At 46.8% G+C, this 23,264-nt stretch overlaps 1 protein-coding gene across 2 annotated transcripts; it reads right to left on the reverse strand.

Annotated features, from left to right (window-relative positions):
* Nucleotides 1–654: 654 nt before the first annotated feature.
* KLHDC2 (kelch domain containing 2) lies at nt 655–22,434 on the reverse strand. 2 transcript variants are annotated; one of them, XM_083618073.1, is made up of 14 exons: nt 22,352–22,434; nt 17,735–17,946; nt 15,655–15,734; nt 13,234–13,351; nt 12,250–12,365; nt 11,314–11,395; nt 9,980–10,063; nt 9,289–9,369; nt 9,137–9,195; nt 7,760–7,869; nt 6,413–6,485; nt 3,834–3,921; nt 2,423–2,475; nt 655–1,049 (listed from the first exon to the last, which is right to left on the reverse strand). In XM_083618073.1, the coding sequence occupies exons 2-14, from the start codon at nt 17,924–17,926 to the stop codon at nt 926–928; spliced, it is 1,260 nt and encodes a 419-aa protein (XP_083474199.1). In that variant the 5' UTR covers nt 17,927–17,946; nt 22,352–22,434; the 3' UTR covers nt 655–925. The 2 variants fall into 2 exon arrangements, with proteins under 2 accessions (XP_083474199.1, XP_083474200.1); XM_083618074.1 differs by having other exon boundaries at nt 17,735–17,928; nt 22,352–22,412.
* Nucleotides 22,435–23,264: the final 830 nt, after the last annotated feature.

The raw sequence follows: 23,264 nt of genomic DNA on the forward strand, positions 1-23,264 counted from the left end.
TATCTACTTGCACTTTGTGCTTTTGAACTGCAAGGTTGGCAGGAGCAGGGACCGAGCAACGGGAGCTCACCCCATCGCGGGGATTTGAACTGCCGACCTTCTGATCGGCAAGTCCTAGGCTCTGTGGTTTAACCCACAGCGCGTCCCTTAGGGAGAGGGAAATCCCCTTCTAAAATACAAATTAGCTGTTACACCTGTTTACACACCAACATATTCATTCCACCGTTGAACAGCTCTAACTGCCAGAAAGTTCTTCCTTATATTTTGTCCGAATCTCCCTTCTTGTCATTTGAATCCATTGGTTGGTTCCTGCCCTCCGGAGAAGCTCTTCCTCCCATGGACATCCCTTCAGATACCTGAAGCTGGCTATCAGATCTTTTGTGATCTAGTGCCTGACAGATGTAGCTGAGCAGGTTCAGGGAACTACAGTCTATGGAGCGATTTTCCCTGAAGGAAATAACAGCTGCGACTGTCCCAAAGTCCACCGCTGCTTTTTCTTCCGCCTTAAATGCAGCACTAACAATACAGAGGGTTCAGTTTCCTCTGCTGATCTGTTTTCTTTCAAGGGCTGCAGCCCCACTGCTTTTAAGCCAGCGGGAAGCCCTTCCCAGGAATCGTTCCGGGGGGCAGGTGAAGCAGTGACATCCTCTCGCCTTGCATTAAATACATTTATTGCAAACAAATTTTTACACAAAAATAGGTTCTCTCTCTAAGCCATTCACATGCAAACAGAAAAGAAAGGTCAAAGCAGAGAAGCCATTACCTACAACGCAGAGTTTTTTTTGGGGGGGGGGGAATTAACCTATACAAATGTCACACACACTTTGCCAAACCGGGATGGTTCAAATTATTACATCTCTTTATATAAGAAGGGCTCGTTCATGCGCAGCGCGGCCAGCCGAGGGAGTGCTTCGCTGCCGTCCTCCTAGGAGCCAGACGTGTTGTTACTCCCAAAGCGCTGGTTGAGGCTGTGGAGGAGGTGTTTGGGCAGGCAGTGCCAGGAGCTGGCCAGGATCTCCTTGAAGCACATGATGGCTTCTAGGCACAGCCTGTGGGAAGGGAAAAAGAGAGGGGAGAAAAAGGGGGCTGAGAATTTGCGCCAGGCTCCTCTCTTCCCCTGCCCTCCACCCTCAATGGCCAACAGAACATGGGGCACATCTCCACTGGGCTTTCTAGGGTTCTCCTAGAGCAGTGGCTCCCAAATTTGGGGGGCCGCCGTCCCCTCGGTTTCCATTCATGCATCCCCAGTGCCCCTTACTCTACAAAAAGCACTGTTTGCACAAGGAAGGTTAACACAGCACAATGCTAAACTAACAAGTAATTGCACATTTATTGACAATCCAATTAAAACTATTGAATCTGATCCAACGAAACGGACAAATTTGATTTAATGATACTAGCTGTTCAAAGTCTGATAGTTGTTAACACCTCCAGCACTCCCCCTGACTCGTAGTGTCCACCTTGGGACCCACTGTGTTATCCAGCAATCAGAGTGGGTCTGGCCTCCCTTGCTTTTCTCTTGGTTAATCCTCTTTGCTAAACCCTTCCCACCACTCGCTGGGTGTGACCTTTATACAAAAGAAACCAGCCCCTGACCTTGCGATGAGTCTCAGCTGGCCTTCTGGGAATCTCTGCTTAGGGGTTTATGTGGGGAGATGGAGAGGGGGCTCTGTTCTAAAAGCAGAACCCTCCCCAGCAATAGATTTGCTTCCCAGCTTTTCAGAGTAATAATTCAGGCTGTGCAACTACTTAAGAAAGCAGAGCCAGGCTGGATGGGCCCTGCACAGTTGGAGGCGGGGGGAGACTTTTCATTCCTTTCTTGGGTGACCTACTTTTTAGGCAGGCAGAAATTCAACAGGTGCAGCTGTCCTTATCCCAACTGGCAGGTTGAAATGCACCTGCCAAATGCTGACTGGTTTCCCAGAGCTTACAAATGGGGCGAAATCTTGTTGACATATGGTCACCCATTCCTAGAGAGGAAACCTCAACAGAAGTTGTTTCTCTGACTCCGAGAATACCGAATTTTTTGCTCTATAAGACTCACTTTTTCCCTCCTAAAAAGTAAGAGGAAATGTGTGTGCGTCTTATGGAGCGAATGCAGGCTGTGCTGCTATCACAGAAGCCAGAACAGCAAGAGGGATTGCTGCTTTCACTGCACAGCTCTTCTGCTGTTGCTGCTCTGGCTTCTGAGATTCAGAATATATTTTTTCTTGTTTTCCTCCTCTAAAAACTAGGTGTGTCTTGTGGTCTGGTGCAGCTTATAGAACGAAAAATATGGTAATTCTGCTCCTATTTTTCTCGGGAAGAGACTTGAGCCCGTCATAAACCATATGAAAGTCCCCAGTTTCTCATGTTGCATATCCAACCGTAACTGCAAGAATACACAAGCAATTAGTGGGTTACCCCCCACTTTAATACATACCTTACGAGGGATTTTGGTTGAAGAGAAAAGACAAGAATCTCATTACTATGTGCCTGAAAGAAAAAAAGAGAGAGCAGCTTGTATAAATCCCAAGATTGAAAAAGCACCTTTGACTTCCAGCCCAATTCAAAAGGGTCTGTGTGGAGCTGTAGAGACTACATTGCTGGCCCTGGACCAGAGAGAGCCGGGTTCAAAGCCTTGCTCAGCCCTGAAGTCTCTCAGCCCAGCCTAACTCCCCAGGTGGTTCTGAGGATAAAATGGCAGGTGGGGTGGAAGATCCCCAAGCGGGTGAGTAACGTCTGCCCTCTTGGGAGACGTAACACTGCCACTTCAGGATATTTGAAATCCGTCACCAGGGAGAACCACAAGGGCAGAATTCACAAGGAATGGGGAACCTCAGGAGTCGAATCCTGCCCTCCAAGCTTCCTTAACTGGTGCCTTCGTTGCATATCTTTAGGTGCCGGGCAAACACATTCCTCTTTGCTCAGGCCTTTGGTTAATTAAACAACCTGATGGCCTTTTAAACTGAGTGTTTAAGGGGAATGCTGTTTTTATTCGTTATGATGGCTTGTAATGTTGTGCTTTTAGATTGTAAACCGCCCTGTGATCCTCGGATGAAGGGTGATTTAGAAATTTAATTAACAGCAACAGGCCCTCGGGACTCTACAGAGGCTGCGCACTCAGACGTACCTCGTCTGCTCCTTCCTATAGTGATTTCACCTGGCTAGAGCATTCCTTTGACCCATGGCAATGCCTTTTGCTAGCCCAGATGGAGAGTTGTGTGCCAGGCCCTGGCCCCTGGAAGTCTTGCCCCAAAGGAATGTGGCCCCTGGGCTGAAAAATGCTCCCTCCCAGTTCTGCACAGACTTGGACTGGGGTCAGAGGAACTGACCAGGAGGTGGCAGCCAAGTTAGAGCAAGTCAAGACCCATCATCATAGATTCATAGAATTGGAAGGGACCCCAAGGGTCATCTAGTCCAACCCCCTGCAATGGAGGAATCTCAGCTAAAGCATCCATGACAGATGACCATCCAACCTCTGCTTAAAAGCCTCCAAGGAAGGAGAGTCCAAGGAAGGAACCTCGCAAGGCAGACTGTCCCGCTGTCAAGCAGCTTATCCAGTGGGTCTTGCTGGAAAATCCGAATGCCAACGTTTTGCCATGACCAAAACCAGAAAGAATGGTCATGTGCACCACATCTTCTGCCCCACTGGCTGGTAATCATGGCACTGAAAGGTGTATGAGAGGGGGTGCCTCTACCCAGGCGGAACTGCTTTGCAAGGGGCCAGTGGGGTGTGTGAAACCAGGAATTCTGCCCCCAAGCGATGACGGAGCAGGCAGCCTTTGGGCTTTACAAAGGGAGCGGTGACTCGGTGCCCAGGTGCCCTGAGAAGAACAACAGCAAGGACTCACGGCTTTGTGGTGGGCAAGCAGATTGTTGGCACAGCCTCCAAAGACAATCACTTCTCCCTCGTCGCTCGCGCACGCCGTGTGCCAGAGCCTGTAAGATCACACAAATTAATAATAATGATGATGATGATGATGATGATGATGATGATGATTTATTTGTACCCCACCCATCTGGATGGGTTTCCCCAGCCACTCTGGGCGGCTTCCAACAAAGATTAAAAATACATCAAAATGTCACACATTAAAAACTTCCCTGAACAGGGCTGCCTTCAGGTGTCTTCTAAATGTCAGGTAGTTGTTTATCAATCAATCCTTTATTAGGCATAGCAAACCACCCATTATAAAACAAACACCGTATACAGATTGTGGAAAATACGAATTCAGCATAACAATTTGCATGAATAATACAGTCTAACACTACCACATCACCGACCAATCAAGAACCACTAAATCTCTCTATAATGGCCCAGTCTTTCCACATGGACAGCACTCAAAAATTTAGCCACTGTCAAAGTAATTTGATCATTCCTGTCCGAGAGCAGGTCCTGAACCGCTGTTTATCTCTTTGACATTTGGTGGGAGGGCGTTCCACAGGGCGGGTGCCACTACCGAGAAGGCCCTCTGCCTGGTTCCATGTAGCTTTGCTTCTCGCAATGAGGGAACCGCCAGAAGGCCCTTGGAGCTGGACCTCAGTGTCAGGGCAGAACAATGGGGGTGGAGATGCTCCTTCAGGTATACTGGGCCAAGGTGGGGTCAGGCAGCAGGGAGATTCAGCAGAAAGCTTTGGCTGCAACTCAAGGGAATCCTGCTGCCGTATACGGCTTTCATCTCCTCTGTTTTTGTTGTTGTGATTATCCATTTCTGTGAGTTTTTGAACATTTTGTGTCGCTTTTAAACTGTCTTGTTTGTGGCCCAGAGAAGTCAGTGGTTGGACAGGAGGGTTTATCCGCCCTCCACTCCTTTAAGGAAGGGCCTGTTGCAAGACACGCCTTTGTTTCTTACCCCTGAGGTGGTAAGGCTACCGGACAAGCCATATGGGCCCCTTTGTCCAAACGTGCAGCAAGATTCAAGAATGGCAAATTGCTTTTTAAAAACAGAATAAAAGCACAGACCTAAGTGGCTATGCTTAATAATAATAATAATAATAATAATAATAATAATAATAATAATAAAAAAATTATTTATATCCCGCCCTCCCCAGCCGAAGCCGGGCTCAGGGCGCATAACAACAATAAAATAGTACAACATTCTAAAATCATTCCATTATAAAATTAATTCAACTCAAATTGATGGCAACCATTAAGCTAAAGTTCTGTGAAGATTGCCAAAGGAGGGAGTCAGGCCGTGCCCTGACCAAAGGCCTGGTGGAACAGCTCTGTCTTGCAGGCCCTGCAGAAAGATGTCAAGTCCCGCAGGGCCCTAGTCTCTTGGGACAGAGCGTTCCACCAGACCGGAGCCACAGCCGAAAAAGCCCTGGCTCTGATTGAGGCCAGGCTTCTCTGGGATGCTAACAAGAGAATGACTGACATTTGAAGCCCCTTGCAGGCCAGCCAAATGGAGACTGGCCTGAGTTTACTGGAACTGAAGAGTCTGGCCTAGACACACTGCCCCTTATGCAAAGGGGAAATCAGAGAATTGTAGAGTTAGAAGGGGGCCCAGAGGGTCACCAAATCCAATCCCCTGCAGCGCAGGAATCGCAGCTAAAGGATCCCTGACCAACGGCTATCCAACTTCTCAATCTCCTCTTCTTCAGGCTAAACTCCCTCAACTGTTCCTCACAAGGCTTGGATTCCAGGCCCTTTATCATCTCGAGGCTGCACACATTGCAGCTTGTCAATATCCTTTTTAAACTGTGGCGCCCAGAACTGGACACAGGACTCCAGGAATAGAGGGGCACTATCACTTCCCTTGACCTGGATGCTACATATCTGCTGCAGACAGCATTGCTGCAGCTGTTTGACAATATTCTCATCCAGAATTTGTCCCTGTCAAATGCAAGACGGTGGAGTGGTTTCTCTGTCCTCCACCCCTTAAAAGCCAATTTTAAGGTAAAGGTAAAGGTACCCCTGACCATTAGGTCCAGTCGTGACCGACTCTGGGGTTGCGGCGCTCATCTCGCTTTACTGGTCAAGGGAGCTGGTGCACAGCTTCTGGGTCATGTGGCCAGCAGGACTAAGCCGCTTCTGGCGAACCAGAGCAGCACACGGAAATGCCGTTTACCTTCCCGCCAGAGTGGTACCTATTTATCTACTTGCACTTTGACGTGCTTTCGAACTGCTAGGTTGGCAGGAGCAGGGAAAAAGCAATGGGAGCTCACCTCGTCGCAGGGATTCGAACTGCCGACCTTCTGATCAGCAAGTCCTAGGCTCTGTGGTTTAACCCACTGCGCCACCCATGTCCCTTGTAAAGCCAATCTTACTTGAGTTCAAAAAACACAAGAGCCGAAAGGCCTCCCAAAATCTAAAGAGCCACGAAGGTAGAAGCCAAAGAGGGCCATCAGTGCAAGCAAAGCAACGACCAGGAGAGGTGAGTTCTGTGGAAGGTTCAGAGTAGTGTTTGTTACTGCGCGTGGGACTGCTTACCGGGGTTTCTCTGAATAATTGTGCTCAAATTGTATCCACTCGTTTTTACTAATGCAATAGATCCAGGCATCACCTGCAAGGAACAGAAGGGAGGTTTTCATTGGGAGGGCATTTGGAGTGTTAGCAAAAGAAGCTTGGCCACAACTTGATCCAGACTTTGAACTCACAGGTGGTCACTTGAAGCCGTCATTTCCCACAACTAACGTGAGCGGCTCAAGAGACAAATAGGAAACACGAGGATCAGGATTTAACCCCTAAACTAATTTAACCCCTAAACTGTGGTTAAATTAATTGTTTTTGCATACAATCATTTAACTCCAATAATTCATTGTACTTTTATTTTATTTTATTTTTTGGTGCAATGAAACACATCCACGTGGAACACTGGTGGTGATGGTGGGAAGGCACAGAGATGTTTCCAATTTTTCTTTACAAACATGAGGTCTAGAAACTTGGGTTTGTTTTTTTAAAAAATGAAGTGATAGCCAAGATTCTCAGGATGCCAAATTTAAACCAGATGTACTAGGTGGGGGTGGGAGGGCGAGAGGGGAGGAGGAAAGACTTCAGAGTTATCGGATCTACTTTGGTTTTCTTGCTAGAAGTTCAAGGCTCACCAGCTGAAGCCAGAGCACGGCTCAGGAGGTGGAGGCTGTTGCCAGCTGAAGGCCACAAGCCAATATACATCATATCCAAGTGCCACCCCAAGCCCTTGTGGTCAAGGGCGGGTAAGAAATCTGATGAAATAAAATATGTTAAGAAAGAAGTGTGGATTCCAACACAGACCTCTGAAGCTGGCCAGGACTTAACAAAAGGTAAAGAGTAAAGGGGCCCCTGACCATTAGGTCCAGTCGTGGCCGACTCTGGAGTTGCAGCGCTCATCTCGCTTTATTGGCCGAGGGAGCCGGTGTACAGCTTCCGGGTCATGTGGTCAGCATGACTAAGCCACTTCTGGCAAACCAGAGCAGCGCACGGAAACGTTGTTTACCTTCCCGCCGGAGTGGTACCTATTTATCTACTTGCACTTTGACGGTCCCATCCTACAATGTGCCCACCCCTGATATGTATTATTTGAGATCCATATCAATCAGCCCAACTTCCCACCAGCCTGTTGTGTTTTGTCACCCTTTTAGCCGCTTTAAATCTAGCCAGTGTTTTTGAGAGGGGTGGGCAACAAACAGCAGCAGCACCAGACCCCAGATGCCACTGGGTCCTGAACTGCAGCCATTGCAAGGACCTTCTGGGATCATCCCATGAAGGCTAAAATAAACCCAGGGCCAACCAATTCTGTGGAAAAGGCTCTTCTATCTAAACCGAAGGCTATTTTTAGCTCTGCTGGGATTTACTTACTGAGAGGCTGCTTGTCGGTGGTGAACCCGCCAAAGAGGAAGAGATGGTCAGACGAAACGGGGGTTAGAGAATGCCAAGATCGGCCAACCGGGCAGATGCCTTGCGTGATTCTGTGTTGGGGAAACACACAAGGGATTGACAAGAGATTGTCAAAACAGCAGCCAGGAATGGAGTGTCTGATCTTACTATAAGCAACCTGTTCCTGACCGGGGTGGGAGATTGTGGAAACTCTGGAGACATCGATTCAGGTGATTCGCTGCTCCAGCCATGAAGTCAGGCTCTGGGAGAAGATTTGGCTGGCTGCTCAACCCATACAGGGTGGTCTTGCAACCCATGCTTCAAGTTTTCCTGGCCAACTAAAAATGGGAATAGGGGAGTGCTGCAAACCACTTAGGTACAGGTGAAACTCGAAAAATTAGAATATCATGGGAAAGTTCCTTTATTTCAGTAATTCAAGAGAGAGCCAGTGTGGTGTAGTGGTTAAGAGCGGTAGTCTCGTAATCTGGTGAACCGGGTTCGCGTCTCCGCTCCTCCACATGCAGCTGCTGGGTGACCTTGGGCCAGTCACACTTCTCTGAAGTCTCTCAGCCCCACTCACCTCACAGAGTGTTTGTTGTGGGGAAGGAAGGGAAAGGAGATTGTTAGCCACTTTGAGACTCCTGAAGGGGAGTGAAAGGCGGGATATCAAAACCAAACTCCTCTTCTTCTTCTTCTTCAACTTAAAAGGTGAAACTAATATATGAGATCAACTCATGACATGCAAAGCGAGATCTGCTTCTACTTCTCAGAGGTCCAATCTTGCTCCATTTGCAATCCTTGTTTTGCTGATTTCCTTGAATATTCTAATTTTCTGAGATTGTTCATTTGGGGTTTTTATCAGCTGTATGCCATGATCATCGCAATGATAACAAATCAAGGCTTGACATATCTTGCTTTGCATGTCACGAGTCAATCTCATATATTAGTTTCACCTTTTAAGTTGAATTAGTGAAAGAAAGGAACTTTTCCACGATATTCTAATTTTTCGAGTTTCACCTGTATATTTTCGACGACATAGCAGGATAGAAATCCTTCTCTAAACAAATCAATAATAAACAATTTTAGGCCCCCCCTTATTTCAGTCATTTTAAATTGTACAGAACTGTTTTAAAACTGTGTGAGTTGTTGTAACCTGCCCTGGGACCTTAGGGCAGGCAATAAATCGCGATAAATGAAGTAAGAACAGCAAACGAGACCCGGTGCTCTCCAGATGCAATTCCCACCGGCCCCCAACAGTGCTCGCTGGGACTGATGGGAGTTGGAGTCCAAACCATTTGGAGAGCACCTGCTGGGGAGCAGCTTCCCTGCGCCGACAAGGGGAGACAGAAGCCTACGTACATTTCATGCCACTCCCACTTGTCCAGATTGAGGGAATAGAGATCGTTCATCCTGGACTCCTGAGGGAAAGAGGGAGAGAGGGACGAGTTTAGTGAAACCTGCACTCCAGAAAGGCAGCAGCAGCAGCGCCCCCACTCTGCTCTCGCACTCACTCGGTATCTTCCGCCAAAGACGTAGCCTCTGTTTCCAACTGTGGCGCAAGCGTGGGCTGCTCGGGGCGACGGCGATTTCCCCTGCAGGGGCAAGAAGAGGGGACAGGTGAGAGACTACCTGCTTTGGCCTCTACGAAATCTCCTTGCCGTCTCCTGCCACTGACCACTTTTCGGGAACTTGCTGTTGCTGGTTATATTTGTTAGGATCTGATGGGCAGTGGAAATGAACAAGCTGATATTAATCAATACGGTGGTCCTACCGGATAATAATTTTTTAAAACGTGAAGGTAAAGGTAAAGGGACCCCTGACCATTAGGTCCAGTCGCGGACAACTCTGATGTTGCGGCGCTCATCTCGCTTTATTGGCCAAGGGAGCCGGCGTACAGCTTCCGGGTCATGTGGCCAGCATGACTAAGCCACTTCTGGCGAACCAGAGCAGCGCACGGAAACGCCGTTTACCTTCCCGCCGGAGTGGTACCTATTTATCTACTTGCACTGGCATGCTTTCGAACTGCTAGGTTGGCAGGAGCAAGGACCGAGCAACGGGAGCTCACCCTGTTGCGGGGATTTGAACCGCCAACCTTCTGATCGGCAAGTCCTAGGCTCAGTGGTTTAACCCACAGCGCCACCCGCATCCCCCCCTTTTTTTTTTAATGTACGATTGCCATATTTTGGAAGTCCACTACTTTACCTTGGTTACAGGCTGGCTCCACGTAAACGTGTCTGTGTCCAGGACGTGAACGTGATCATTCCACCCACGAGGAATACCTGAATTCTTTTAGACAAGAACAGGGACAATGGATAAAATTTCATTCCGTGCAGCTGTTTCGACATTTGCAAACTAGGACAGAAAAATCTGTGGAACGGAGCGCTGACTACCCACGGCCACTGTTCCTCCTGTGATGTGTGCAAGAGGCTTCTAGAACAGGTGTGAGTTTCAGCCTCCACCGCCCAGGAGGAGCAGGACCACAGAGCAGGTAAATATGGGCAGGTATTCAAGGTGGTGGAGCTGAAAGCCACAGTTATTCTGGGGGCCTCATGTGCAGTCTCCCTGCATTTTTGGTATTATTTATTTAACGCTTCCTCACCCTTCCTCAATCAGGAAGCACAATGCAGCTCACAACAAGAAACAAGATAAAAACAGCAACAACAGAATGATAAACCCAATAAAATAAAAAACCCACAATCAGAATCAAATAAGCAGTGGCAAATATCTAGAATAAATTCCACTTATGGATCCAAAGGCCTGGGCAAAGATACATGCCTTTAGCTTTTGCTTGAATGTTTGTACTGAGCGAGCCAAGCAGATGTCACCTGGGAGGGGGTTCCATAGAAATCACAGGTGAGATGCCACCACCGAGAAGGCCCTGTCTTGTGTCACTGTCCAACAGATGTGACTACAAGCACGGCATTCTTTGTGGATCATAATGCAAAGGCTGGATGGCAGGGGGCGGAGAGAGAGAGTGCTTCTTTGGGTCCTAATTCACTTAGGGGTTTTGATCACATGCAGCCACTGCAGTGCTTTCAGGATGTGGCCGATACAACCCCTCCTTGCTGCTCCAGCCAACAGCCAAGCAGCAGCATCCTGAGCGATCTGCAACTTCCAGAATGTCTTTAAGGCCTTTACGGCAGGCATAGGCAAACTCAGCCCTCCAGATCTTTTGGGACTACAACTCCCATGATCCTTAGCTAACAGGAGCAGTGGTCAGGGATGATGGGAATTGTAGTCCCAAAACAGCTGGAGGGCCGAGGTTGCCTAAGCCTGCTTTAGGCCCCCAAAGAGCAGATTGCAGTAATCTATTTGTATGTATTATAGTATTACAGTATTTAAATATTTTTTGGAAGCCGCCCAGAGTGGCTGGGGAAGCCCAGCCAGATGGGCGGGGTATAAATAATAAATTGTTGTTGTTGTTGTTGTTGTTGTTGTTGTTGTTATCTATTTGGGAGGCTACAAGAGCATTAATTAGTAAATGAGCCACTCCTGAGCTAGAAGATATTCCAGTGCACAAAAAGCAGGAGACTTACCCAAAAAGAGGTTTCATCAAACTCAAACCTTCCAATCTGCTCCCCTTCAGGGTAATACCCGTAGCCACCAAAAAATATAAGCCTGTTCAAAAAGAAGGGAAGGGAAGGCAGAAAAACAAAAGAATAAACTATCATCAGAGTGCCCAGGTAATATGCGGTAATGAATTTCCACTTACAAGAAAGCACCACTTAAAGAGTAGAAGCCCAGAATACCTGAGAAAAGATTCCATTATTTACTTTAGCCTTTCATAAGCTGAGCCAGCGTGTCTGAAGGGCACCATGTGGGCAAAGGCAGATTTATTTAAATGAAACTGAGCACCCATGACCTGCTACTCCTGCCTTTACATACTGCAGCTAAAATTCGCAAAGAATCATTTGCAAAGGCAGTTAGAAGTGCCACAGGACAAGAGCAGGACGTAGGCAGTGTTAGCTCTGAGGTGCTTTGCTGTTGCTATTTCAGAAAAAAAAACATGAAGCCAACAAAACATTATTTTTCAGGGGGTGGGGGAGGGAAGAGGCATCCAGTCGTGTTGCTATTTTGGCCGGAAAAGTTTCTTAGCTTGTTTCCTCGCCCTCTCTTGCTGTTGCTAACTCTACTCTGAAAATTACTGTTAACTCTGCATGGTCACAAACCTATATGCTATTTGGCTGCAAGTTTCTTCTAATATTTACATTCATATGCCGCCTATTTTTATATAAAAGCTATCGGTTGCTTACACGAAACCAACATAATCCAATTAGGCCAAATTAAATTACAAATTAAATACAAAGAGTGCTATTACAGTAATGAATGGGTAACAGAGACATTTTGGAGAACAGGCAACATGGAAACCCACTATTTTTTGAGTCAAATGAGGCTGCAGAACACGCAATCATTTCCAGGAAAGAGAAGGGACCCCGGAATGGCCAGGCTCTGGTTCACGCCGACAAACTTACTTGTTTCTATAAACCCAAACGCCGAGTTTGTCTTTTGATGACGGAGGGGTGCCTTGGCACTCCACCCTGACCCACTGCAACACTTTGTTGCTCGACCTGGAGTTAAGCATGTAGAACTGCAAGAAAATGAAGGAACAGATTATAAACGTGCAGCTCATTGGCCCTAAGGAGTCCTGATTATTTGGACTGCTCTGTGTCGATTTAAAGATCTTAGGGATGCGGGTGGCGCTGTGGTCTAAATCACTGAAGAAGAAGAAGAGTTTGGATTTGATATCCCGCCTTTCACTCCCTTTAAGGAGTCTCAAAGTGGCTCACATTCTCCTTTCCCTTCCTCCCCCACAACAAACACTCTGTGAGGTGAGTGGGGCTGAGAGACTTCAGAGAAGTGTGACTGGCCCAAGGTCACCCAGCAGCTGCATGTAGAGGAGCGGAGACACGAACCCAGTTCCCCAGATTACGAGACTACTGCTCTTAACCACTACACCACACTGAGCCTCTTGGACTTGCCGATCAGAAGGTCGGCGGTTCGAATCCCCGCAACGGGATGAGCTCCTGTTGCTCTGTCCCAGCTCCTCCCAACCTAGCAGTTTGAAAGCACACCAGTGCAAGTAGATAAATAGGTACTGCTGTGGCAGGAACGTAAACGGCGTTTCTGTGCTCTCTGGTTTCCGTCACAGTGTTCTGTTGCACCAGAAGCAGTTTAGTCCTGCTAGCCACATGACCCAGAAAACTGTCTGCGGACAAATGCCAGTTCCCTCGGCCTGAAAGCGGAGATGAGGGCCGCACCCCAAAGTCACCTTTGCCTGAACTTAACCATCCAGGGGTCCTTTACCTTTAAGATCTTAATTTGGCCTGTCAGGCAACATGGGATGGATCTGATGTCAGATAGTGTTGGGGTTTTGGATACTGTAGTTTTCCAGGTCCAAAACGAAGGCCAAAAAAGGGGGTGAGCCCCACCCCACCCTGGGAAATTCGAGGACTGACCTTGTTTGTGTTGCCGCGTGCATGGTGCCCTCCAAACAGGTACAAGACTCTGTCCATACAGACGGCGCAGCTCCCTGACATGGAAGGGGGAACATCTCCAGCCGTTCTGTGCTTTGTCCTGGCAAGGCAGGGGCAGAAAGACCTCTGGGTTGAACAAGGAAGCTTTCCTTTCTCATGCTTATCTGTCGTTTATAGCTTTTGTTATAGCTTTTAATATCTACATGCAGCCGCTGGGACAGATCATCAGGGGGTTTGGGCTGGGTGTTCATCAGTATGCAGATGACACCCAGCTCTACCTCTCCTTTAAATGAGAACCAGTGAAGGCGGTGAAGGTCCTGTGTGAGTGCCTGGAGGCGGTTGGAGGATGGATGGCGGCTAACAGATTGAGGTTGAATCCTGACAAGACAGAAGTACTGTTTTTGGGGGACAGGGGGCGGGCGGGTGTGGGGGAATTCCCTGGTCCTGAATGGGGTAACTGTGCCCCTGAAGGACCAGGTGCGCAGCCTGGGAGTCATTTTGGACTCACAGTTGTCCATGGAGGCACAGGTCAATTCTGTGTCCAGGGCAGCTGTCTACCAGCTCCACCTGGTATGCAGGCTGAGACCCTCCCTGCCCGCAGACTGTCTCGCCAGAGTGGTGCATGCTCTAGTTATCTCCCGCTTGGACTACTGCCATGTGCTCTACGTGGGGCTACCTTTGAAGGTGACCCGGAAACTGCAATTAATCCAGAATGCGGCAGCTAGACTGGTGAGACTGGGACTGGCCGCCGGGACCACATAACACCGGTTCTGAGAGATCTGCATTGGCTCCCAGTACGTTTCCGAGCACAATTCAAAGTGTTGGTGCTGACCTTTAAAGCCCTAAACGGCCTTGGTCCTATATACCTGAAGGAGCGTCTCCACCCCCATCGTTCAGCCCGGACACAGATCCAGCGCCAAGGGCCTTCTGGCGGTTCCCTCATTGCGAGAAGCGAGGTTACAGGGAACCAGGCAGAGGGCCTTCTCGGTGGTGGCGCCCGCCCTATGGAACACCCTCCCTTCAGATGTGAAGGAAATAAGCAGCTATCCTATCTTTAAAAGACATCTGAAGGCAGCACTGTTCAGGGAAGTTTTTAATATTTATACTGTTTTTAACACTTGATTGGGAGCCGCCCAGAGTGGCTGGGGAAACTCAGCCAGATGGGCGGGGTATAAATAATAAATTATTATTGTTATTATTATTATTTTGTTGTAACAAGCCGATTCAGAGCTCCCATCACCTCCCCAAACTGATGGCACTTCAATCCGAAGTGTCATATGAACATTCTCAATGGATTCATGCACATGTTATAAAACAGTGGGATCCCCAAGCATAAAACCCAGTGGAAAAACACTGGCACCACCTTCTGGAATCAGGCATCTAGGTAAGGAGAGGAACCATCTCTAGGCAGTACCTCCAGCACTCAACTCAAGACAACCTGACTAGGAGGATCCATCAGGGATGATGGTACTGAAAACTTCTGTGGATTCCAAGAAATCCAACAGAGGAAGGCAACTCTCCCCGTCTTGCTTTCCGCAAAGCGGATCAGAAGACTCATTAACCAAAGGGCCCCTGATTTCCTTCTTTCAATGCACATTTTGTCTTATCTGCCTTGAGCCATCTAGAAAGGGTGGGTTGAAAAATAAAAAAAACTAAAAAAACCCGGAAGGACATGGAAGTACAGTCGCAAGTCAAACGCTTTGGCTCCCGAATGATGCAAACCTGGAAGCTAGTGTTCTGGTTTGCGAACGTTCTTTGGAACCCGAACGTCTGATGGGGCATCCACAACTTCTGAAAGAAATCAGAAGCCAGGGAATCAGAAGCTGTGCTTTGGTTTCTGAACCTTTTGGAAGTTGAACAGACTTCCGGAATGGATTCTGTTCGACTTCCAAGATATGACTGTATGTTTCTGAGCACAATTCAAAGTGTTGGCGCTGACCTTTAAAGCCCTAAACGGCCTCGGTCCAGTATACCTGAAGGAGCATCTCCACCCCCATCGTTCAGCCCGGACACTGAGATCCAGCTCCGAGGGTCTTCTGGCGGTTCCCTCCCTGTGAGAAGCCAAGTTGCAGGGTACCAGACAGAGGGCCTTCTCGGTGTTGGCACCCACCCTATGGAACACCCTCCCATCAGATGTCAAGGAAATAAACAACTACCAGACTTTTAGAAGACACCTGAAGGCAGCCCTGTTTAGGGAAGCTTTTAATGTTTAATAGACTATTGTATTTTAATATTCTGTTGGAAGCCGCCCAGAGTGGCGGGGGAAACCCAGCCTGATGGGAGGGGTATAAATAATAAATTATGATTGTTGTTGTTTTCTACTGCTCTAACAAAACGTGATCATGGTTGGAGGTATTTTTTGGTATTGGTGGGGAGATAGGAGGCAGTCAACATATAATTTACCATCTTCCAGTTTCCATGTTGTATATCCAGATTTCATCTCGGGGCAGGTAAAAGTCGTAGAATCCTCTCACTTGAGCATTCTGAAGCAGGAAAGAAGGAAAGGGGGGAAGCACCGCCATTATTAAACTGAACGATGAATTAAAAAGCACCGTCTGCTTCTCTCTTTATGCCAATAGTCTAAAGAACACCCCACCCTCCATTTCCACCCAAATACCTGTATTTTGAGAATCATGGCCAAAATGGGTATAAAAATGTGGGATATTCCAGGGCAAGACTGTGAGCACCATTTATTTATTTCATTTATATTCTGTTTTTTCGATCTGACATTCTGATGAATCCACAGGGAGCATTTTTCTACAGAGGATCCTGACTAAGCCAGGACCAACCCCAGCCCCATGTCATAGAATCATAGAGTTGGAAGGGACCCCGAGGGTCATCTAGTCCAACCCGCTGCAATGCAGGAATCTCAGCTAAAGGATCCATGACAGATGGCCATCCAAACTCTGCTTAAAAACCTCCAAGGAAGGGGAAACAGCAGAAGAGGTCAGATGGGTGGGGTACAAATAAATTATCACTATTCAGGGTGGATAAAAATCAATGTTTAAAAAAATATATATTTAAAAAATATCAATTTTTTTATTTAAATCAGATTTTTTTTTTATTCAGATTGGATTTTTAAAATAAAATGCTTTTGGAGGAAAAATCTTTCTATAGAGAGTTTTCTATTTAAGTTACATTATAGTCCAAAGACTATTCATCAGGAAATAAGGATCTGTCTTAAGTTTTTCATGTGTGCTAAAACTCAAAGGTTTTTTTAGAATCGTTTAACCACATCAGTTAACAAACATGGATACATATGCTATAATGTTATTGTTTTAATTAAATGCATTGTTTAAATTGTTATTAAGGAAATGATTATTTTTCTCCTTCCAATAAAGTACACCAGAAAAGTTGTCCAAATATAAAGTTAACTTATTAAATCTCACCATAATTTCATAATAATCTGTCAATCTATTTCTAATAGTATAACCAAATCAGTATTCTTTGATATAACTGTAAAAACTACTCTGAAAATTTATTATTCGAAAAATGAAACCTTTGTCTGGTTGTAAATATTAAGATTATACAAGCAAGAATGAGCCTTTCTGTAAAAAATCAAGTGATGTAAATCAAGTCTTACTGACTATTGATTTAAATCAAGTCTTACTGACTAGTGATTTAAATCAATTTGATTTAAATCAAGTCCACCATGTCACTATCATCCTCATCCTCTACAGTGGTACCTCGTTGCGAACAGGATCAGTTCTGGAAGCCCGTTCACAACTCTGAAAGTAACGCAACCCGCATCTGCGGGTCGCAATTCGCCACTTCTGCACATGACGTCATTTTGCTCATCTGTGCATGTGCGAGCGACGAAACCCGGAAGTAACCCTTTCCGGTACTTCCGGGTCGCTGCAGGACGCAACCTGAAAACGCTCAACCTAAAGCAAACGTAACAAGAGGTCTGACTGTACTTAATACATCCCTTGAGAGCTTGGCGCATAACACAATGCGCAAATAAAGTAACATCCCACAACGTCCCTTGAGACCTTCAAATATAAGGCAACACATCAATTACTGTATTTTTTGCTCTATAAGACTCACTTTTTCTCTCCTAAAAAGTAAGGGGAAATGTGTGTGCGTCTTATGGAGCGAATGCAGGCTGCGCAGCTATCCCAGAAGCCAGAACAGCAAGAGGGATTGCTGCTTTCACTGCGCAGCGATCCCTCTTGCTGTTCTGGCTTCTGAGACTCAGAATATTTTTTTTCTTGTTTTCCTCCTCCAAAAACTAGGTGCGTCTTGTGGTCTGGTGCGTCTTATAGAGCGAAAAATACGGTGAATTATTACAACACGGTTAGCAGCAACCTGTTGCTCTCTCCCTCTCTCTCTCTCTCTCTCTCTCTCTCTCTCTCTCTCTCACAAACACACACACATTTTAAACCAGGTGCATCTTCTCCAGCCCTCTGTCATGAGGGGGAACAAGGCCTCCATCTCTTCTTGTCCTGCCTTTGCCAAATAAAGAGTCTTTTTTGCTGCTCACCTTATACCCGCCCCAAACGAACATGCACTGCCCGTCGCTGACAGCCACGTGGCCGCTCCTTTCAGCAGGACTGCCATTCTCTAGATGTTCCAAGCTGTCCTCTGCTGGCCCGGGAATCTCTTCATCCGCCGGCAAATCTTCATCCTCCGGCAGATCCTCATCCACCGGCAACTCTTCATTGTCATCTGCCATGCCTGGAACAGGATAGTCTCCTTCAAGAAGGGCACAAAGAGGAAGAAAAGCTTTCAAAATTGTGCTTAGCCAAAACAGGATGGAGAAAAAGCCACGCTCAGAGCTGTTTCCTTTGCCCGGGGGCAAGAGGACTCAGCGAGGGGCAAGAGACACTTCTGGCAGTCTCTGAAAATCTCTTGTTTTCTTTTGGCTGGCTCCTAGGGTTAAATAAGTTGGAGTTCGTGTTGTTAAATATACAAAGAGAAAAGAGCACACCAAGAACTCTGGCCAGTATAAGTTTCAAAAGTGGGAGTGGTCCTTTCTCGCAAATCAATAGTCAATTGAAAAAACTAATCCATTCAAAAGTATGTATTCTGACAAGGAGTACAAACTCAAACAGAGATTACAAACTCAAACTCATAAGGATATGTATAACACAATAATTTGTTACAGTATTAAAAATAAGAGTTTATGAGTTTATGCTCAATGACTGAAACTAAGATCTTCATGTCAAATCTTACTATGGACTAACATGAATTTATCTCTACTCATAAACTCTTATTTTTAATACTGTAACGAATTATTTTGTTATACATATCCTTATGAGTTTGAGTTTATAATCTCTGTTTGAGTTTGTAATCCTTGTCAGAATACATACTTTTGAATGGATTAGTTTTTGTTACAATTGACTATCGATTTGCGAGTAGGGACCACTCCCTCTTTTGAAACTTATACTGGCCAGAGTTCTTGGTGTGCTCTTTTCTCTTGGCTCCTAGGGTTGGCAGGGGTCACTTATTGTGAAAAACACCTCTTAGCTATTGTCCACAGATGAACCTTGGTCTCTGGGGTGTCCGTTTTTAGCGCGGTGAGTTCTTTCGTCACTTCCTAGCCACGCTGTGGGCTTTTAGAGGCACAGCGCTTCCAAATCATGCAGACCTTTCCATCAGCCACAATGGAAAAGCAACTAGGCGCATACTTAGCACTCCAGGATTTGGCCATTTGCTTTTCATGCAGAAGGTGCCAGTATAAAGCAGCTTCTCACAGTCCTATAGGAAGAGCCTGGATACTGGATGAGGTCCAAGGGGCACCACCTTGTCCAGCATCCTGTTTTCAAAGTGAGCAACTGTTTTTAAAGGGAAGCCCCCGAGGGAGAGGTGCCTTTTCACAAACTAAGATCTCCTTCAAATAACCCATTTCTTGAGCATTCATCTCAATTTGCTTGTCGAGTGTGTACACATCTTTCCATTAACCATTCACTCATTCCTCACTTTTCGGTGCATTCCTCTGTCATTTTCCTCCTCGCAAAAACAACAACTGGATTTGTTGCTCTGGACTGGCAACAGAGTGCTTTAATCCAATTTAATTGCACAAATCCAAACTTCCTAGTATGCACTCAAATCTGTCCCGTGAAGCGTCCTGAAAAACTGAAGAGAGCCACCCATTCCTCTCCAAGCTCACTCTGTGAAGATGACCTCAATGTTGAGTGCAAATAAAGGTCTTAGCCAACCAGAGCAGGAAAAACAAGCTCCGTGGCGCAGTAGTCTCACCCACAGCCAAGCTCAGCATCTCAATGATGTCTTTAAAAGCTCTTTGGGAAAAGCCAGCCCTGAAGGTCTTGGCCAGTGAAGCAGGAGGAGGAGCAGGCAGCCGGAAAAGAAGAATTGGCTCTTGGCTACCTTTCCTAGACATTTGGACATCCCAAGGCTTAGCTGCTAGATGACAGTACCTGGAGCCTGAAATACTGAATGCTGTTTAAAGGCATTTTAAATGGATTTCTTGCTAGCCAAAACAGATGATGATCAAAATCACAGCTTAAGCGGCTGCAAAGCGTTTGACATTTAAGGGCACAGATAGACAGGAAGGTTCCCCAGCACATTCTTCAAACTGTTCAGAGCTTTTTAAAGCTGCTCTGCACCTGGTCAGGGATCTGGGCTGGACACATGGGCCTGCCTCATGACCACTTTGCATCTGTACTCAATGGTCCAGTCATAACAACACGGACACATAGGAATTTGCCTTACATAAGTGTCAGACCAGTAGAATGACTCATTATAATCTCCAGCACTGGCTTGCGGGATCTTTCTGGGCTTTTCAGACAGGAATCTGGAGGTATCTGGAGATGCTAGGGACTGAATCAAGGACCTTCTGCCAAAGCTGTACCAGGTGCTGTACCACGGAGCTATGGCTCAGACCCCTTTGCAGCAACATACAGAGGTAGATTCCTTCAAGGGGTGGGATGGGTTGTGCTGAAGCCATTGAGGGGAAATCACAGTTTTGAAGGCTGCCCTACACATTATTCATTGAAAGAAAAAATGGGGGGTTGCTATATAAAACTAGCACAACGGGGATCAGGGCTAGAAACCCTGGAAAGGTAGCATGGTGTAGTGGTTGGAGTATCATACTAGGACTTGAGAGGTAACGGTAAAGGGACCCCTGACCGTTAGGTCCAGTCGTGACCGACTCTGGGGTTGCGGTGCTCATCCCGCTTTATTGGCCAAGGGAGCCGGCGTACAGCTTCCGGGTCATGTGGCCAGCATGACTAAGCCGCTTCTGGTGAACCAGAGCAGCGCACGGAAACGCCGTTTACCTTCCCGCCAGAGTGGTACCTATTTATCTACTTACACTTTGATGAGCTTTCGAACTGCTAGGTTGGCAGGAGCAGGGACCAAGCAAGGGGAGCTCACCCCGTCGCAGGGATTCGAACTGCCAAGCTTCTGATTGGCAAGTCCTAGGCTCTGTGGTTTAACCCACAGCGCCACCTGCGTCCCAAGAATTGAGAGATAAGGGTTCAAATCCCCACTGGACCACATGAAGTTTACTTGGGGTGATCTCGTGGGTCAACCAATACCGCCCTCTCAACCTACCTCACAGAGTTGTGGGGGTTAAATGAGGAGGGGTGAGAACCACGTACCCCACTTTGAGCTCCTTGGAAGTAAAGGCGGAATATAAATCCAATCAACAAACAACCCCGCAAGTCTGACCAGATGTGGAATTGTGGAGAACTGCATTTAAGACTGGAAATAATAGGAAACAGAGAGGGTGGCGTAGTCATGGTTCAGAGTGTCTGACTAGGGCCTGGGGGACATGGGTTCCAATTCCACACTCGGCCATGGAGCTCACTGGGTGACCTTGTGGCCCAGTCACTCTCCCTCTCAGCCTATTTATCTTACATATTTCTTAAATACACATGCTGCCCTCCACCGGAAGATCTGCAGAGTGGTTTACAGTATAAAAAAACAATATACATAACAACACCCACCACCAATACCCAATATAGGGTGAGGGTTGGGGAAAAGGGGGTTGTTGATGTTATTATGCATTTTGTGCTTTTATCTTGTATCTTGATGCTGCGAACCACCCAGAGATCTATAGGCGGTAAGCAATTGAAATAAAGAACCAATTGCTCCCCTACCTCGCAGGGCTGTCTTGGGGGTGAAATGAGGGGGGGTGAGGAGAACCCTGCTCTCCACTTTCAAGCTCCTTGGAGGTAAAAAGGATGGGATAGGAATGCAGTATACCTGAAGGAGCGTCTCTACCCCCATCGTTCTGCCCAGACACTGAGGTCCAGTGCCAAGGGCCTTCTGGCGGTTCCCTCATTGCGAGAAGCCAAGTTACAGGGAACCAGGCAGAGGGCCTTCTCGGTGGTGGCGCCCGCCCTGTGGAACGCTCTCCCATCAGATGTCAAGGAAATAAACAATAATCTGACTTTTAAAAGACATCTGAAGGCAGCCCTGTTTAGGGAAGCTTTTAATGTTTAATAGCTTATTGTATTTTAGTGTTTTGTTGGAAGCCGCCCAGAGCGGCTGGGGAAACCCAACCAGATGGGCGGGGTATCAATAATAAATTATTATTATAAATTATTATGCAGTAAATGAAATGACGGTTTCTCCCTGATGGGCTAGTCCAGGCACAGGCAAACTTGGCCCATCAGCTGTTTTGGGACTACAACTCCCATCATCCCTAGCTAACAGGACCAGTGGTCAGGGATGATGGGAATTGTAGTCTCAAAATATCTTTAGGGCCGAGTTTGCCTATGCCTGCTTTAGGCCCCCAAAGAGTAGATTGCTGTAATCTATTTGGGAGGCTACAAGAGCAGGGTACTACTACTAATAATATTATTATAACCCTTGCAAGATAATAATAATAATAATAATAATAATAATAATAATAATAATAATAATATTTTATTTATACCCCGCCCCTCTGGCTGGGTTTCTCCAGCCGCTTTCCTTTTTAACGGGGGGGGGTGTGGAGCTTCCTAAAAGGTGACAACCCCCCCCAAAAGAGACACCCCCCCCCCAGCCTGCAGTGGTGCAGCCCATTCCGTCACCTTATTCTGCTGAGGAGGAAGGAGCCACTGAAGAAGGCCGGGGGGGATAGGAAACCTTCGCCCGCCTCCCCTGCCGGGCTCAACGGAAGGCGCCCCCTTCTCCCCTCTCGACTTACCTTAGCGGGGTCCGCTCACAATGTCAACATCCGCCGGTGCCGGCGGATATCCGGCCCGCCTTCCTGCCCCAGCGGAAGCTCCGCCCCTTCTGTCGTCGACGGAGGAGGCGAGAGATCGGGACAGAGCGCCCGCCGCGGTCTTGCTCCCCCTGCAGGGAAGGAGGGGAACGGCACCTGAGAGAGCGTCAGATTGTCACTGGTCTACCTTGCAGGGGTGGCCGAGAGTGGCCGCTGTGGTCGTTGGAATGACATATTCATTTCTACCCAGGGACGACTTATTAATTATTATTATTATTATTATTATTATTATTATTATTATTATTATTATTCAGAATTATAACAAGACATATTATCCAAAAACATATCATCCTTGTTCCCCCCCCCCATTTTTCATCCCACCCCCACAAAACCCACCCCCCCACCCCACCCCCCGACTTCCCTCAGTTCCAGTCTTTGGTTTCTCTAAAAATGCTGTTTTCTGCATGTTACACAGTTGTACAGATCCTCAAACTATTTAGCTGATTATTATCAATAAAAAGTTTGTGAATGTTTATTCGAAGCCAGCCAAGGAGTCCAGTTCGCTTTGTTGCGTCTTCAGATACTTTGTAATGGGTTCCCATTCATCCTTAAAGTCACAGTTATCCTTGTCCCGTAGCTTGTATGTCAGTTTTGCCAGTTCTGCATAGTCCGTCAATTTTTCTTGCCGTGATTCTTTAGTTGGGGTTTCTTCAGTCTTCCATCCTTGTGCTATTAGAACTCTTCCTGCCGTTGTCGCATACATGAAGATGTTTTTCAACTTTTTTAGCAGGTCTTTCCCTACAATCCCCAACAAAAATGCCTCGGGTTTTTTAACAAATGTTAAATGGAACATTTTCTTCAATTCGTTGTAAATCATTTCCCAAATTTTTTTTAA

This window comes from Podarcis filfolensis, assembly GCF_964270895.1.
Source record: "Podarcis filfolensis genome assembly, chromosome: 1".
NCBI lineage: Eukaryota > Metazoa > Chordata > Lepidosauria > Squamata > Lacertidae > Podarcis > Podarcis filfolensis.